A 15897-nucleotide genomic window follows, 5' to 3' on the forward strand; every position below is an offset into this window, starting at 1 on the left:
CATATTGATAAATCTTCTGTCAAACAAGTCTGACACTCATTGCATTGGTTTGCATGTATGTGACATTACAAAGAAATTTGGTAAGAAAAAACACAAGAAACAAAGACTTGAAACTTACTTTCTTTGGAAAGATTAAGCTATATAAGACTACATAATATTATATAAGTATGTACATAACTACAGACTATATAGGTATGTAATTGCAGTTCTAAGTGTTGATTTGAGAAAGAAAAAAAGAAGCACTGTAATGCAGACTTCTATAAAATTACATATGTTCATATATAAGGACACACAACAGTTTTATTAAAATAAAAAAGCTTTAATACTTCTGTGTTTAAAAGATTTAGCAGAAAATAATTGCTACAGACATGCTACAGTAACATACATGTTTGAAAAGTTTTCAGTGCTTTCTTTCAACGTTCAGCATTTTGGCAAAAATAAGTTTTTCTGTATATACTTCAAAAGTTGGTTATCATAATACTGATATAAAATACTTCATGTAGACTAAGGTCATGTGCATAAAATAAAATAAGTAATAAAACATACTGTTTGTATAATCATTTAAACATATTTAAAGTATAAATTTCATTAGATAACATGCAAATACTGCAATATTTTAAATGGCACTTAAATATAGATACTGAGATTCTTTATAATTTTGCATCCAATATGAGATTCTGAAATGTACAAAATTATAAAAAGAACATACTTCTTCATTGAAGTCAGGTACTAGTATAGAGCTTGATTGTCATTTCACAAGCATTGAGCCCAATGTCCTGCAAATCTTCACAAGTCCAAGTAAAGATGTCTGCTGAAATAGGCCCAGGGCTAGTTTTCTTCATAATAAAATATGAAAGTGTATTTACATGAGAATAAACTCTCATATTTTTGGTAAGGTAATTAAGTAGCAGCATTTTTTTTCTTCCAAAAATGATGTTTAGAATAGGTGCATACTTTTTGTTGTCACTGATATTCATCTCAATAATATAAAATTAAATTTTTTCAATAAACTCAAAACACTATTTGTTCATTTCTGAAAAAAACAACAACTGTGAGATCCCTTCTTTCAAAAATCATAAATCTATAATGTCAGAACCTTCCAGAGTACTTTTATGATTGCAAGATCAGTGGAAAATGATCTAATTGTGCTGAAAAAAACATCTGACTAGTAATGAATAAAAGAATCACATTTCACATTATTCCAAATATTCTTCATTCTTCAGTGAAAAATAGTACACCAAGTGTTCTGGAATTTTTGTTTTCTGGTTCAGTGATCAACAATTCTCAATGTCCTTCACAATACAAAACACCCTCAATACTCATGCATATTTTCTAAGCAGCTATATATAACACATTAATGTTAACAAAGTAAATAAAAGGCTTATGAACAGGGAGTGCAGAACAGACAACACTTTAACAGAAGTAGAAGAAATGCTAAATGAAACTTGTACTTGGGATGCAATTAGAGCTGACAGCGGCACATGTGATGCTAATGTTGGACTGTCTGAATTTATCAGTGACTCTATCTTTTCTGCTTCTTTATTGCAGGCTTCAATCTAGGAAGAAAAGTATTATTATTTCTCTTCTTGTCACATAAAATGCCAATGCAAAACTATTTCTAGATTGCAAAATTTAGAAAGGAAAATCTGAATTATTCCAATCGACATGTAAAATTTACATAGATGATTTGGAGTAGTCATTAAACAACATACTGGAGCTCATAGACTTTGGCACTAGAAAAACTTCTGCAGAAGCCCTGAGTAGCAGCAACAGAGAAATAAAGGAAGCTTGATAGAATGGATGATGTTTCTGAATGTGGACTCCAAAAAGCTCACCATAAATTATTAGTTAATACCTCTAAATTGAGGAGTTCCTTTCTGATTGACCAAGATACAGTGCCTTGAAGTCTGCAACAGTGGAAAATTGGGATTTTCTAGTTACAGGGCTTTTTCTTCATAATCAGGGAAATCTGATTACTTTTATGGGAAAGGAATAGAAGAATGGAAATAATAGGAAAACCTGAGAAAATCAAGATAACGTCGTTCACTTTTCATTTTCCCACTGACATAATGATAAACATAAATTTATTTATAAAACCCATTTTTTCCACCTTTGCTTCTAATATACCCCAGGAATAAATTTAGTATTAAGCTTCTTTATCAGCTTCGGAAGCTGTTGCTGATAAAGTTTTAACTTGACAAACTAAACATCTGAGGTCCCAAAGCTTTGAAAGTTGAGTAACTTCTAGCTCAGTAACAGGTGTCAGCAGTGAGCTGAGCAGCTCTTCTCTGGTTTCAGACCGTCCTCCTCTCCCCCAGGGTCTCACAGCATCTGCTGCAGACTGGGTGAGAGCTGATCAGATTGGTTAAGGCTCAAGACCTTGTTTCCTAAGTTCTGGTAAAATTCTGAGCTATTCCTGTTCAAGGAATAATATTTCTGTTAAAAGTTGAGCAGACTTGGACATAACAGGTTTGCTCCAGTAGCAAAGTCACAACTGCCCTATTTGATACTGCAGCTTGCAAAATTTTTGGCAGCAAATCTGCCCACTCACACTATACCTGAACTTAGCCCATCCCAGAAGCAATACTGAAAATGCAAAATGAGACTGTAGAAATAAAAAGGAAAGGGAAGCAGTCATTGATATAAAACAAACAGCAAAGAAGTGAACTGTAAAAGATGAGATTGTTTTCTCCTCTTTTTTTGTTCTCAAAACTAAATCTTCCATTTTAAAGTAGTGCACATCAATATGTAAGATGAATGAACCAGTCAGAGCACCCCAAAAGGACTTCATTATAATGTGCTGTCAACAGGGCCAAGCAAGACTATGGGAAACAACTGTAAAATGGCAAGGCATTAAAATTGGTATTAAAACGTTGCTTTTAATAGGAAGAAGATATCCTCGCTGGTCTTGCACAGTTTAATGATCAGAAAGTAAAAATGAAACGAGAGCTCCAAAATAATCCAAATGCAATACACAGCCAAAGTCCTACTTCTACTGTTCTAAAGCGTTCCTAAGAAAATACTTTAAGAACATTGGCCTGCATTGTTGGTTTACATTTAGAGTTTAGTACTGTGAGCTTTTGGTGCTTATTTGCTAGCAGGAATTAGCTATGACATGGCGTGCTGGAGAACTTACTGGACTTGCATTTCCCTTTTAAGATCGTAACAGGATTTTGGGATCTCCCTGCGCTTTTCACCTTGAGTTGGAAAGGATCATCAAAACAAGGTTGATCTTAGAATATAGTATCAGCAGATTCCCTTTGGCATGAACTGCTGCTTAACATCAAGACAAGCACAATGCAGCAATATGTATGTGCTTCAGTCTAATATCTCATGTACTTCAACCTACTTTTAAGCCTAATACTAGAGACAGAAGAGCACCATTTCATACACAAGTATCCATTTATTTTCCAATTAATATAATTTAAGGTATTCAGTAATAAATATATTTTCATCAGTTTATATTTTCCGTTATTTTAGCCATAAAATGTTGGAGGTTCTGCACATATTCATTTTAAAACAAAAAAAATATGTAACTCCATCATTCACCTTGCCCCTTTAACTACCCATACTCAAAAACCTCTTACCAAGACAGCAGGATTCTCAAGACACATTTTACCATTAATAATACTATTCGGATTAAAGTAATTAGAAAAATCCCCATGCATTCAGCACACAAGAAAATGAACAACTTTAAAACTGCTATATTGAAAGTAATAAAGTGTATACATTAAAAAAAAAAAAAAAATAAAATCCATACTGGGTAAACAAAATAAGAATATAGCCTACCTGCAATGGTTTGGGGTTCTGATCCACAGGAATGATGAGAATCACAATTTCAGATTCTATGCTTAAATATCCAAACACATCACACTGTGGCACAGAGACATGCAAGCGGATTTTTTCAAGTATGTCAAGTACAGTTATAGGCTTTTTATTTGTTACCTGGGAGAAAACAAAGAACATCCTGGATGATGTGATATTATACAAAATTACATTTCTACTCCAGTTTTAAAAAACTTAGTATCATGCTAGAAAATCTTTTAGCCATTAAACTACTCAGCTAATCTATAACAAAAAGAAAAGGGTAAGATAAGGGGTTAGGAATAAATGACTTCTTAAATTAACCATGTTTTTTTGATATATGTTGTCTTCCACCTTCATAGCTGGTATGCCTGTGTATCACATCCCTCAAAATAACATAAACAGTCATCTGTCACAGTTGCTTGTACTCAAAACATCAGGCAGAGAAGACCTACCAACTGGCACTCCTTTACCCATCACAGAATCTAGGTGTTCCAAGAGCCACCAGGAATGAGGAGAATGATGATGGGAATTTCTCTGCAAGATGGAATAGATTGCTTTGGGAGATCTAAACAGACCAATACCAAGGTGTCGCAAGAGGGATGTGAACTGTTTGTCCAAGCTGCATTTGCAATCATCTGGAAATAAAAACTGACTTTGCTTCAGAAAGGTTGAGTGGGACTGGCAAGGATGAATAGAATCAGAATATCCCGAGTTGGAAGGGACCCATAAGGATCATCAAGTCCAACTCCTGGCACCACACAGGTCTACCCAAAAGTTTAGACCATGTGAGTAAGTGCACAGTCCAATGGCTTCTTAAACTCTGACAGGCTTGGTGCAGTGACTACATCCTGGGGAGCCTGTTCCAGTGTGCGACCACCCTCTCGGTGAAGAACCTCTTCCTGATAGCCTAAATCTCCTCTGCTGCAGCTTGACCCCATTCCTGTGGCTCCTATCACTGGTCACTAAAGAGAACAGATCGGCGCCTGCCCCTCCACTCCCCATGGTGAGGAAGCTGTAGGCTGTGATGAGGTCTCCCCTCAGCCTCCTCTTCTCCAGACTGAACAGGCCCAGTGCCCTCAGCCGCTCCTCATACGTCTTCCCCTCTAGGCCCTTCACCATCTTTGTAACCCTTCTCTGGACACTCTCCAACACTTTGATGTCCTTCTTGTACTGTGGTGCCCAGAACTGCACACAGTACTCGAGGTGAGGCCACACCAGTGCAGAGTAGAGCTGGACAATCACCTCATCTAGCGATGCCGTGTTTGATGCACCCCAGGGTACGGTTGGCCCTCCTGGCTGCCAGGGCACACTGCTGGCTCATATTCAACTTGCTGTCTACCACAACCCCCAGATCCCTCTGTGGGGCTGCTCTCCAGCATCTCATTGCCCAATGTACATATAGCCAGGGTTGCCCCATCCCAGGTGCAGGACCCAGCACTTGCCTTTGTTAAACTTCACGCAGTTGGTAATCACCCAGCTCTCCAATCTGTCCAGGTCTCTCTGCAAGGCCTTTCCACCCTCAGAGTCAACAACTCCTCCCAGTTTGGTGTCATCAGCAAATTTGTCAAAACACCTTCCAGTCCTACATCCACGTCATTTATAAAAACATTGAAGAGCACTGGCCCTAAAATGGAACCCTGGGGGACCCCACTGGTGATTGACTGTCAGCCTGAAGTAACCACATTTACCACAAGCCTTTGAGCCCTGCCCGTCAGCCCATTGCTCACCCACCGCATGATGTTTTTGTTTAGCTGTATGCTGGACATTTTGTCCAGTAGGATTTTATGGGAAACTGTGTCAAAAGCTTTACTGAAATCCAAAAAGATCACATCAGCTAGTTTCCCTTGATCCACTAGATGGGTGATCTTATGAAAGGAAATCAAATTTGTTAAACAGGACCTAAACCTCATGAACCCATTTTGTCTGGGACCAATGACTGCATTGTCCCCCGGGTGCACTTCAATAACTTTGAGGATAATCTTCTCCATAATTTTACCAGGCACTGATGTGAGACTGAAAGGCCTATAGTCAGAGTTTTCTTTCCTGCCCTTCTTGAAAACTGGCACAACATTTGCCAGCTTCCAGTCAATGGACCTCTCCAGATTCCCAAGACCGTTGAAAAATAATTGAGAGGTGCCCTGTGATGACATCAGCCAGCTCTCTGAGCGCCCTGGGATGAATCCCATCTGGACCCATGGACATATATGGATCCAGGTGGAGCAGCAAATCCCGCATGTGTTCAGGGTCATTTGGGAGTTTATCATTCCCACCATCACGGTCCTCCTGCACAGGGCACAGGGGGGTCCCAAAGCCCATCGTCAGCATTGAAGACAGAGGCAAAATAAGCATTAAACATCTCTGCTTTGCCTATGTCCTTGCTTGTGAGGTGACCATCCCCATACAGAAGCAGACCTATGTTTTCTCTGGTCCTCTATTCTCTATTCACATATTTAAAAAAGCCCTTTTTATTGTCTCCCACAGACCTGGCCAGCTTCAACTCTAATTGGGCTTTGGCCGCACGAATTCTCACCCTACAAAAGCAAACGGCATACCTGTACTCCTTCCATATTGCCTGACTCTGCTTCCAGCAGCCATACACTTCATTTTTATGCCTAAGCTGCATAAGAAGATCCCTGGTCAGCCCTACTCTGCCTGCCTGACTTCCAGTGTTTTGGAATTGCCTGTGCTTTTAGGAGGCAGTGCTTAAAGACTGACCAGCACTGATGGATGCCAATGCCTTCAAAAGCAGCTTCCCAGGGGACCTTGCTAACTAGTTCCCTGAGCAGCCTGAAGTCTGCTCTCCCCATATCCAGGGCTGAAGTTTTGGTGGCAGTTTTCCTCCTCTCACCAAAAATTTTATACTCAACCGCTTCATGGTCACTATGACCGAGACAGCCACCAATTGCCACGTCCCCCACAAGACCCTCTCTGTTCTCCAGCAACAGATCTAGGCGGGCATCTTTCCTTGTTGGCTCCCTTAGCACCTCCACCAAGAAGTTATCATCGAGGTGCTTTAGGAAACTCCTAAAAAAGAAAAAAGCAACTAATATATACCTTCAAGATGCACAGTTGTCATAAACTCTATTTTGTTGCAATGTAGTGCTGAAAATCAAGTGTTGTGCTCTGTTCCATTTACTGAAGCATGAAAGCAAGGACCAACAGAGAAGTGTAATCCTTTTATACACCCAACAGTGGGGTTGGTCCTAGAATGTTTTGTTTAGTGATGGACAATCAACATCATAAGATTCAGACTAAACTGGAGGTTTTCAAATAGCAGCAATGAAGAATGTGAGTATCTAACTTGCAGAGATGTTAAATTAAAAAACAACACTGTAGCTGAAGAACAGCAAAATCAGTGATAACTATCTAGATGATCCTGAAAAGTGTAAAAACAATCCAACATAAACATCAGACAATGTCAGAACTAAGTTACTTATATTAGTAAATAGTGAGCCAGCAGAATAATCTTAACGAAAAGGCCATAAATAACAAATATACACTGTATTGCTACCATGAAATAGATGCAGTTCCCTTAGCATGTCTTTACTGTAACAAGTCACTTATACTGCAAGGTTAAAAGACTTGTTTGTGTCTACACTGATTTTATTTCACTTTGCATTGTCATTCAATTTCTATATCTGACTGTTAAGAAATAAAAGGAAGTATAAACAGTGTGAAGAAAACAACAAATCATATACTATCTACTGAAAGGTAATTGCTTGTATAATGCATTATACAGAAAAGTATAAAGTAACTTGACTTTTCCATGTACCATTTAATATAAGGAATGATTGAACTTTACCCTTGCAAAATTGTCCAGCTTGTCTTTGTCATATAATATCCTCAGCATTCCAGCACACAGTGGACAGCAGGCTCCTATGTGACAAAAAACCAAATAAACCACAAAACAAAACAAAATCCCCACACCATAAAATCCCAGAAATAAAAGCAAACTGTCTTTTCACTTTACAGTGGGTAGAGCTCAAAAATTGAATACTGACAAAAATATCAAAACTACCAAAGTCTTTCAGCTTGATAGCAAAATTGCACACTTTTTTTTTTTAATGTTGAAAACATTTGCAATGCAAAACCAGCCACTTTTCAACACAGACACTTACTACTACTAAAGTGAAGCAGCAAGATTAACTTTTATTTGTTTAAATATGATATGTTATTGTAAGCTAAAAACACAGGTACATTAAATATTGCAAGGCAAGGTTCTGTATGGATACATGCATGCATATGCAACCATAGTAGCGATGAATTTCAAAAGCTGAAATAGCTAGGATATAACAGAAGCAAAACTGCACATTGCAAACATCAATTTATGTGGCTGTACCATATTAGAACTTGGAATCTTTATATAGGAAGGGGGGAAGAAAACCCAGCCTTTCTATCAGATCTGTGTTTAACATGCAAGCATGTCGTATTTCCCTTACTACTTTCCCTCACAATCTTGGAAACAAAAGGGCTAATATTTCAGCTTTCTGCCTACCCATAGTTTTATGTTTAATTCATACCCTCGACTACATAATTCACATTCCTAGAATGACTTTCACAATATTAGACATAATACTAAAAGCACATGGGCCCTTTTTCAAACAAGTGATTGAGAAAAAAACACATGGAACTTTTTGAAAACTGACCTTTCCTTGCTGTGTGATTAGTTACTGACCATTTTGTTGAGAAGTATTCGTAAAGACAATGAAAAAACATTTCAAAATACCAAAACTGCAAAAACTATTTCCACTGTCTTCCTTTTTCACATTACTGTAAATATATCTTACTCTGTCTTCTAATTAAATAAAAGTTTTGTTATTCTGGGAACTTGACTTTGAAGACAATTTGGCATTCCAATGTGGTATTTGCACTGCCAATTCCGAAAAATTACTCATCCAATTCCCACTGACACTCTACCCTAGACACCGCAGACCTCATTCATTTCTCCAAAACAGGTCCTATGAGGAAAGCTGCACACGTTTCTAAGGACTGAAGGAGAGTGATTCATAAAACCAAAAGCCTTTCCACTTTAGAATTACTCTGCTGTGTCCTGACACTGTCTTGTTCTAGCCTTAACTAAAGACCTCCACTTCATCCTTTCTCTTAGAGGTCTCAGAGACATAATGAAATACAGTATTTTACAGCGTAAGTTTAGTTCCAAATATACACATATTAATACATGTAGCCTGGAGACTCTCTCCTATCTGCAGTGAACTTCAACAATGAATCAACATACCTGGTGCAATGACTGGTTTGCAGGCAGTAGCAGAAAGCTGGGGACACTTAACAAAGGCACACTCTGTATGAAAGCTATAGTCTGAGAGCACACCTACAGCCTGACAATGTCCATGGTAGTCAACAGCCACACGGTCAGAATAGGCAGCGCAGACACTGCTGTAGGTTTCCCCATTATGCCCGCATACAGGTTCTACCGATTTGCAAAATGGCTGAAATACATAGAAATGTTTTAAAGATCAGTTTGTTTGTGCTACAAACAAAAATAAAGAGCATTTTATAACATCAAGAAGAACAACGTTCATGGCAAAGTTCACTTGCTGATAATACTGTTAGTAAATCTAGAGTAAATAAACAGCCAGTTTATGTACAGGTATTAAATGCAGAGAATAAATACTTAAAGAATAATCTAAGCTGTATCTGAGAAATGTATAGTAAGACATGTTTTGGGGAAGATAAATTGTAGGACCTGTTCTAATGCTTAAATAATACAACTAGTTTCATTTAACCTATTAAATTATTTATTCATCTCAATGTGTTCTTGGAATTTAGTGTGTGCGTGTGCTTTTCTTACACATTATTTGAGAAGCTACGTGTCTACATTTATTTCAGAAAAACAGGATCTATTACCAGATACCTCTGGCAAAAGTATTTATTGTTGAGACCTTTCTAACTATAAAAAACACATTTATTTATTATATCCACTTTCTTTCCCAAAACCGTATCTAATGTGTCATTTGATTCAAATACACATAAAAATCATAGAAAAATGTAATTTTCTTCCTATCTTGCCTATGCAGATATATTTGTCCAATACATTCAAGAAGTCAAATGCCAACAAACTTATGCTTCTGAACATAAGAAGCAAATGGAATTGATGATTCTTCACAGACAAGGTATGAATATATTTTTGTTCAATTCTTGTGAAATTACACAGTTCATTCCATAATTTGCTAATCTCTAAATATTTTATTAAACTAATATTTCAAGCAAGTCACCATACCTCTATCATCACTGTGCATCCTCTCAAGTAGCAAGACAATTAGTTTCTTTTACATGCTGAAGTTAATAACAGAAATAATAGAAGACAAGTAAATGTGAGCACCACATGCAGTTTCATGTCTTGCAGTCTTCTTCCCCATGAAAGGAAAATTGTAAAAGCAAAAACTTAAAGCTACCACTGTTAAAGGCTTTCTGAACATTGATGCAGCTAGATATATAAGTGCTGTAGGAAAAAACAGCTGTGCAATATCCTTTAACTCTTAATGTTCAAGAGCAGTATCTCGTGAGGTATCTGATATGCTATGAGAAGAATTATCTGTACTTAATGAGGTTGCTGAAAAAGGAAAAAAAATAGATGACAGAAAGACAAAGGCAGAAACTTGAAGTGGATGAAAAGTGTATTTATTACACAGAAAAACCCCGAACAAGGGTTCTGTACTTCTATGAACATTCATCAGTTGAGACCAAGAGAATGTCTCAAATTCGTCCTCATTATTTGAGAAAAAATCTGGAAAGGACCAGCCCATCAATGGTAAAGCCAGTGACTTTGAAAACAGTAGCTCCTAGCTTGTCTGTAGAGTGATAGAAACAGCCTGTCTACCAATACTGTAGGGAATGGTGGGATGGAAGAACTAACCTAATCCTAATCCTTCTGAGGGATTAGTATGAAGACCAATACAATCCAGACTATCTAAAGAAAATACTATAGTCTGCTTAGTCTCAAAAAATCTTAAGAGTATTGTGAACAATGAAATTGCTAAAGGAAGAATGCAATCAAACAAAATGCTAAAGACTTGCTAGAGAAAGCCTACTGCTGACAAGATAGCAGCGACTCCGAGCCTTTAACTCCACTATTTAAGCAGATAAAAGGGGAATTTAACATGCAAGTCAAATTGTCCTGACATTTTCTGAATAAATTCGATTTACTGTAATGGAGAAATAAACAAGCATTAATTTTCATTTACAGAAAGTTCAAATTGGTGAAAATTGGTGTTACTAGCCAAGGAACTGCTTTAATTAAAGCTTGCATTGAGGTATGCTTGCAGTAGTAGTGAAAAATATAGGAAGACTTAATACAAATATCAGAGTATTTCCTCCAAGAAGGCAGAAGCAAAGGTTTTGCTTGGTTTTGAGACATTTGCTAACTAAAGCAAAGAAACAGTTGACAAAATCCTGAATACCATTTTGTGCAGAGTATTTTTTATTCTAGTTGAAATTACAGTTCTAAAGGACTACAATCTACGAATATGTTTGGTAAACTATAAAAACAGAATATTGCAAAGTGGAACATTAAAAAACAAAGCAGATTTAATATTGCTAGAACCACTTCCTACCTGGCACGGTCCTCTATATGCTAAAGTTTTTCCTTTTTGGTACAAAGTACACAAGTTATTGTATTCCACATTGTCTGTGTCGCAAACAGGATCCCGTGTCTGGTCACAATTTAATTGCCTTGGCACACATTCATGCTGGCTACATTTGAACTTTCCAAAACTTGTCAAGCAAACTTGTTTCTTTGGTATGCACCTGCATAAAGTCATAATAATTTCATGTCATTGTAAAAAAAAACAACCAACCAACCAAAAAACCCTCTCAAAATAGTCAGAAAAAAACAACAGTGAAATCTTTTCCAGTGCTTTATAGAGCACTGGTTCAGCAGAACTGAAGGAAATGCATGTGACAAAACATTCTGATTAGACAATTTAGACAATTACAAGTTCATTACAAACCTGGAACTTGTTCACACCACATTTAGTCAAGGTATGTGCACACAGCTATATGTTCCATAAAAATTAATCTTTTACCAATTATTTTACTGAGTATGGATTTCTGAAAAAGTCTTGAATAAACTTCTTACCTACTCTCAAGCTTCACTTTTAAAACATGTATTTAAGGAAAACTAGATAAAACACCAAAACTTGCAATGAATTGCAAATGAAAATGATTACATTATAGAGGTATAGCCCAACCCTCTCTTGAGAGAGTAATAAAAACACAACTTAAAAGATTATTAGGATTCAATTACAAATATCTCATTGTATTTTAGCTTTATAGGTTCAGTGCATTATATCACATCTGATCTTGGGGATGACTTAAAAGAAACAGAAAAATCCAGTACTAATATAGTTTCCTTTTTGGCCTGTCACCCCTCTCAAGCATTCATAGAACTGAAGATCAAAAACCACCAGAAGTACTTTCCTTTTTATATTAAATGTGTACCTCCCATGGTCTTATCTCCAAAGCATTTGCCGTATGTCCTGCAAGACATCCCTCTACTAAAGAGATGACAGCCAACAGAATTTGAAGAATAGACTGATGAAAGGTCAAATGACTTTCTGACTATCTCCTTTTTCCTACAAATTACAATAATCATGTAAAATATGTCCTTAATCTGAGTGTTGCTGTATTATGCATTACACATTTTCATTTTACATGTATATGAGGAAAGACTCAAATTCTGAGATTTAAATGCTTTAAAAATAGAAGTGGAATGTAAGATTTTAAACATATTCTAAGCATTTCAGTTTTAAAATGAGCTTTTACACATTTAGTTTATGCTACAATGCCAAACTGACCCAGAATAATCTATCATGTACAGTCTTTAATGAAACAACAAGTTGAGGTTCTAAGCATAACGATTATTCTGTGAATCTGGAAAGTCTTTCAATACTTGCAAAATTAAAAATATAGAAGTCAAAGAATATATACCAACAATGCAGCTTAAAGATTGATAGTTTTCAATGCTTCAGCTACAATTACAGCTGCAAAACTATTTTGTTTTCTCTGAAGTTTTCTGCATCAAGGCATTTAAATGGGCAGGAAAAAAAAACTGTAATTAGTTTTCATGAAAGCACAGTATTACACAACTTCTTATGGTGGCTTTCTTTCCAAACAGAACATGTACAAATTCAAAGAGACTGAAGTATTACACAACACTAAGAAAACTGAAAACAAAGACCAACATTAAAAGCCGCAGACATTGATTTCCGTAAGAAAGGTCTGACTTTCTTGTGTTAGTAGTATAGACCAAAGTTTTGTTTTAATGTTTCACTGCACAGACGTGGCTTTAACAAGATATCAATATGACTACGTAAGAGAAACTTAAGTCTTCCAGAGTGCTAAATATTTTCCCGGTTCAGAATTAAAAAGCACAGATTACTGACGGAATAAGTAAGCTTGAATCCAAACATTCAGTTCAAGTGATTTTGTTTTTTGGTAAATTCTGGAAGAAAAGTATGAAACAAAGTAGTAAAATGCCCAATTATTTATTGCTTTTTCAACAAAATTTTATTCTCCCATTTTTGAAACTATACATCAGTTCTGTTTTTGTGCTAGAACTGAGATCTGCTAAATGAACTTAAATGATACAGTGCTACATAAACAGAACAAAAAATCAGCAGTTATTACAGTCCATTACTATGATAAATAAAAAGTAGCTACTTCAAATAGTTCTTATTGGAGTATTCTAAAGTACAATGGACTATACAATTCATTCACCAAGGAAAAAAGTATATTTGCTTTATGAGTAGATGTCAACGAAAAGCTTAAAAACATTCTGCTTTTACCTTTGATTTTTATTACAAGGATTAGGGTTACAAGGATCCTTGGAAATACATGATCCAAATTCAAACTGATTGTCTTGGAGACCAACGCATCGAGCTATACATGCACTTGGATAGGTGCGCCCATTTTGACCGCATACTGGTACAAACTGATCTACACAGTTACATGGTAAACCTGAAAAAGTAACACATAAAAGAGGAGTTTGGTGCACACTTATTTTCTTTGACAGAAGATAAACAAGAGGTCACTAAGCCACCTTAGTCATGCAGCAAATGTGAAGATACACCATATCTTGAAACTGGTACCTCCCTCCTGTAAATAAGCAATACTGTAGATACTGCAGCACATACACATTTATAGGTAGTAGGAAGGGAAGTCTGTGCCCTGCCTCCTTGCTGATTCTACTCAGTTTTCTGTGTTTCCTCCCCTCCCCCCCAAACTCCTTGTCTCTCATTCCCAGTGGCATTACCTTGTCTCTACTTATTTCCACAGACTACCTGAGGTTTAATTTTCCAGTACTGTTTTTTTTTTTTCAAAGGCATGCATTTTTTCTTACGTGCAGGATGAACATTGGAAAAGAACATCTTCATAACAAATTATCTCCATGAATACTGTAGAAAGAATTTAGAAGCTAAACTTCATTCTAAGAATAATAACCTTACAGTTTCTGTAGTTTGGAAAGCTACCTGTAAACTTGCGACGTTCGTCTTCTGAACTATGTTCAGTTAGGCACTGACGAGTAGAACATATCAAGTTTCCAGCAAAACATGAACAGACATTACAATCTATATTAAAGGATGTTCCATGACCTTAAAATAAATAAGTAAATGTGTACAATTAATACAAATATACCAGAAGAGTACATGGTCTTCTGCATAATACATACTCAGATGTATTATACAAATACTACCATTTTCATTATTTTTCCCTTAATTTCCCTTATTCAGTTTCTTTTACAACTGCAACTTCTATCTTTTGTGTATACCCCTATCCTTGGTGTGTGCTTTCTGTCAAGAAGTAGAAAGTGCTAATGCTTCATTATTTTTGTCATTCATTATGTCTTTGTTGTTTTGCAAAATTCCATTACAGCTGTAATTTCAGTCTCGGCAAACAGTTTAAGTTTTAGTTTAGTTTAAATTTAAGCTTTGTCCAGAGCAGGGAACAAGAAAGGTTCTAGCAAAGCCAAACAGAAACCCAGTAGAAGCATTAAGTACAGGAATACACAAATACAGTGGTGCGTGCTGACCCACTGGCTTTCAGAAAGGAGCCTTTAACAATGCAACTACTAACACCATCACAGCTGCTTTTTAAGGATAGCACTCTGCCTGATTTCTGCAGCTTTTAAATCACTAACTTTCTAATGTCTTAATCTGAGAATCAAACACTAAACTTAGGGATTTTTTCTTCAGTTTAGAGATTCCAGTTTGGTTTTGTAAACTGTTCGTATGACTGCCCTTCACTGTGTTGTATGCTGATATAAAATCTACTTATATTAATGACTGCCAGTTTATTCATAACTAGGTCAGTTATTAAAGACTACTAGCTGTAGTGGGTTTATGTGGCAAGGCTTTGGTAGCAGGGGGCCATAGGGGTGGTTTCTGTGAGAAAGATCTAGAAGCCGCCCCATGTTTGGGAAGGGCCCCACTGTTTTCCAGATCTGAGCCAATAAGCGATGTTGTTTTGCGCCTCTGTGAGAGCATATTTAAGACAGGGAAAAAAACGCTGCGGCACACAGCAGCCGGGAGAGTCAAGGGAGTGAGAAACAGCCTTGCAGGTGCCAAGGTCAGTGTAGAAGGAGGGGGAGAGGTGCTCCAGGCGCCGGAGCAGAAGTCCCCTGCGGCCTGTGGTGAGGACCATGGTGAAGCAGGATGTCCCCCTGCAGCCCATGGAGTACCACGGTGGAGCAGGGTTTCACGCTGCAGCCCGTGGAGGAGACCACGGTGGAGCAGGTGGCCCTGCACCGACGGAGGCTGCCGCCTGTGGAAGACCCCTGCCGGAGCAGATTCCGGGCCGGACCTGTAGCCCGTGGAGAGGAGCCCACGCAGGAGCAGGTGACCTGGCAGGAGCTGCTGCCCGTAGGGGAGCCAGGTTGGAGCAGTTTGCTCCTGAGGGATGGACCCCGTGGTACGGACCCATATCTGGAGCAGTTCTGGAAGAGCTGCTGCCTGTGGGAAGCCCACGCCGGATCAGTTCATCAAGGACTGCATCCCGTGGGTGGGACCCCACAGCACAGGGGACGAGAGTGACCGAGAAGGAGCGGCAGAGAAGAAGTGCTGTAGACTGACCATA

The 15897-nt window shown here is 37.6% G+C and overlaps 1 protein-coding gene across 2 annotated transcripts in view; it reads right to left on the reverse strand.

The window, feature by feature from the left end:
- Positions 1–298: 298 nt before the first annotated feature.
- Positions 299–15897, reverse strand: part of RECK (reversion inducing cysteine rich protein with kazal motifs) — a 57244-nt gene continuing 41645 nt past the window's right edge. For both annotated transcript variants that reach the window (XM_072033355.1, XM_038173681.2), the window contains 7 exons: positions 14295–14417; positions 13611–13782; positions 11379–11571; positions 9044–9254; positions 7610–7683; positions 3790–3945; positions 299–1556 (listed from right to left, as the gene is read on the reverse strand). In XM_072033355.1, coding sequence (XP_071889456.1) covers positions 1341–1556; positions 3790–3945; positions 7610–7683; positions 9044–9254; positions 11379–11571; positions 13611–13782; positions 14295–14417 — 1145 coding nt within the window. In that variant the 3' untranslated portion in view covers positions 299–1340. The remainder of the gene's footprint in view (positions 1557–3789; positions 3946–7609; positions 7684–9043; positions 9255–11378; positions 11572–13610; positions 13783–14294; positions 14418–15897) is intronic.

This window comes from Anas platyrhynchos, chromosome 2, assembly GCF_047663525.1.
Source record: "Anas platyrhynchos isolate ZD024472 breed Pekin duck chromosome 2, IASCAAS_PekinDuck_T2T, whole genome shotgun sequence".
NCBI classification, from domain to species: Eukaryota; Metazoa; Chordata; class Aves; order Anseriformes; family Anatidae; genus Anas; species Anas platyrhynchos.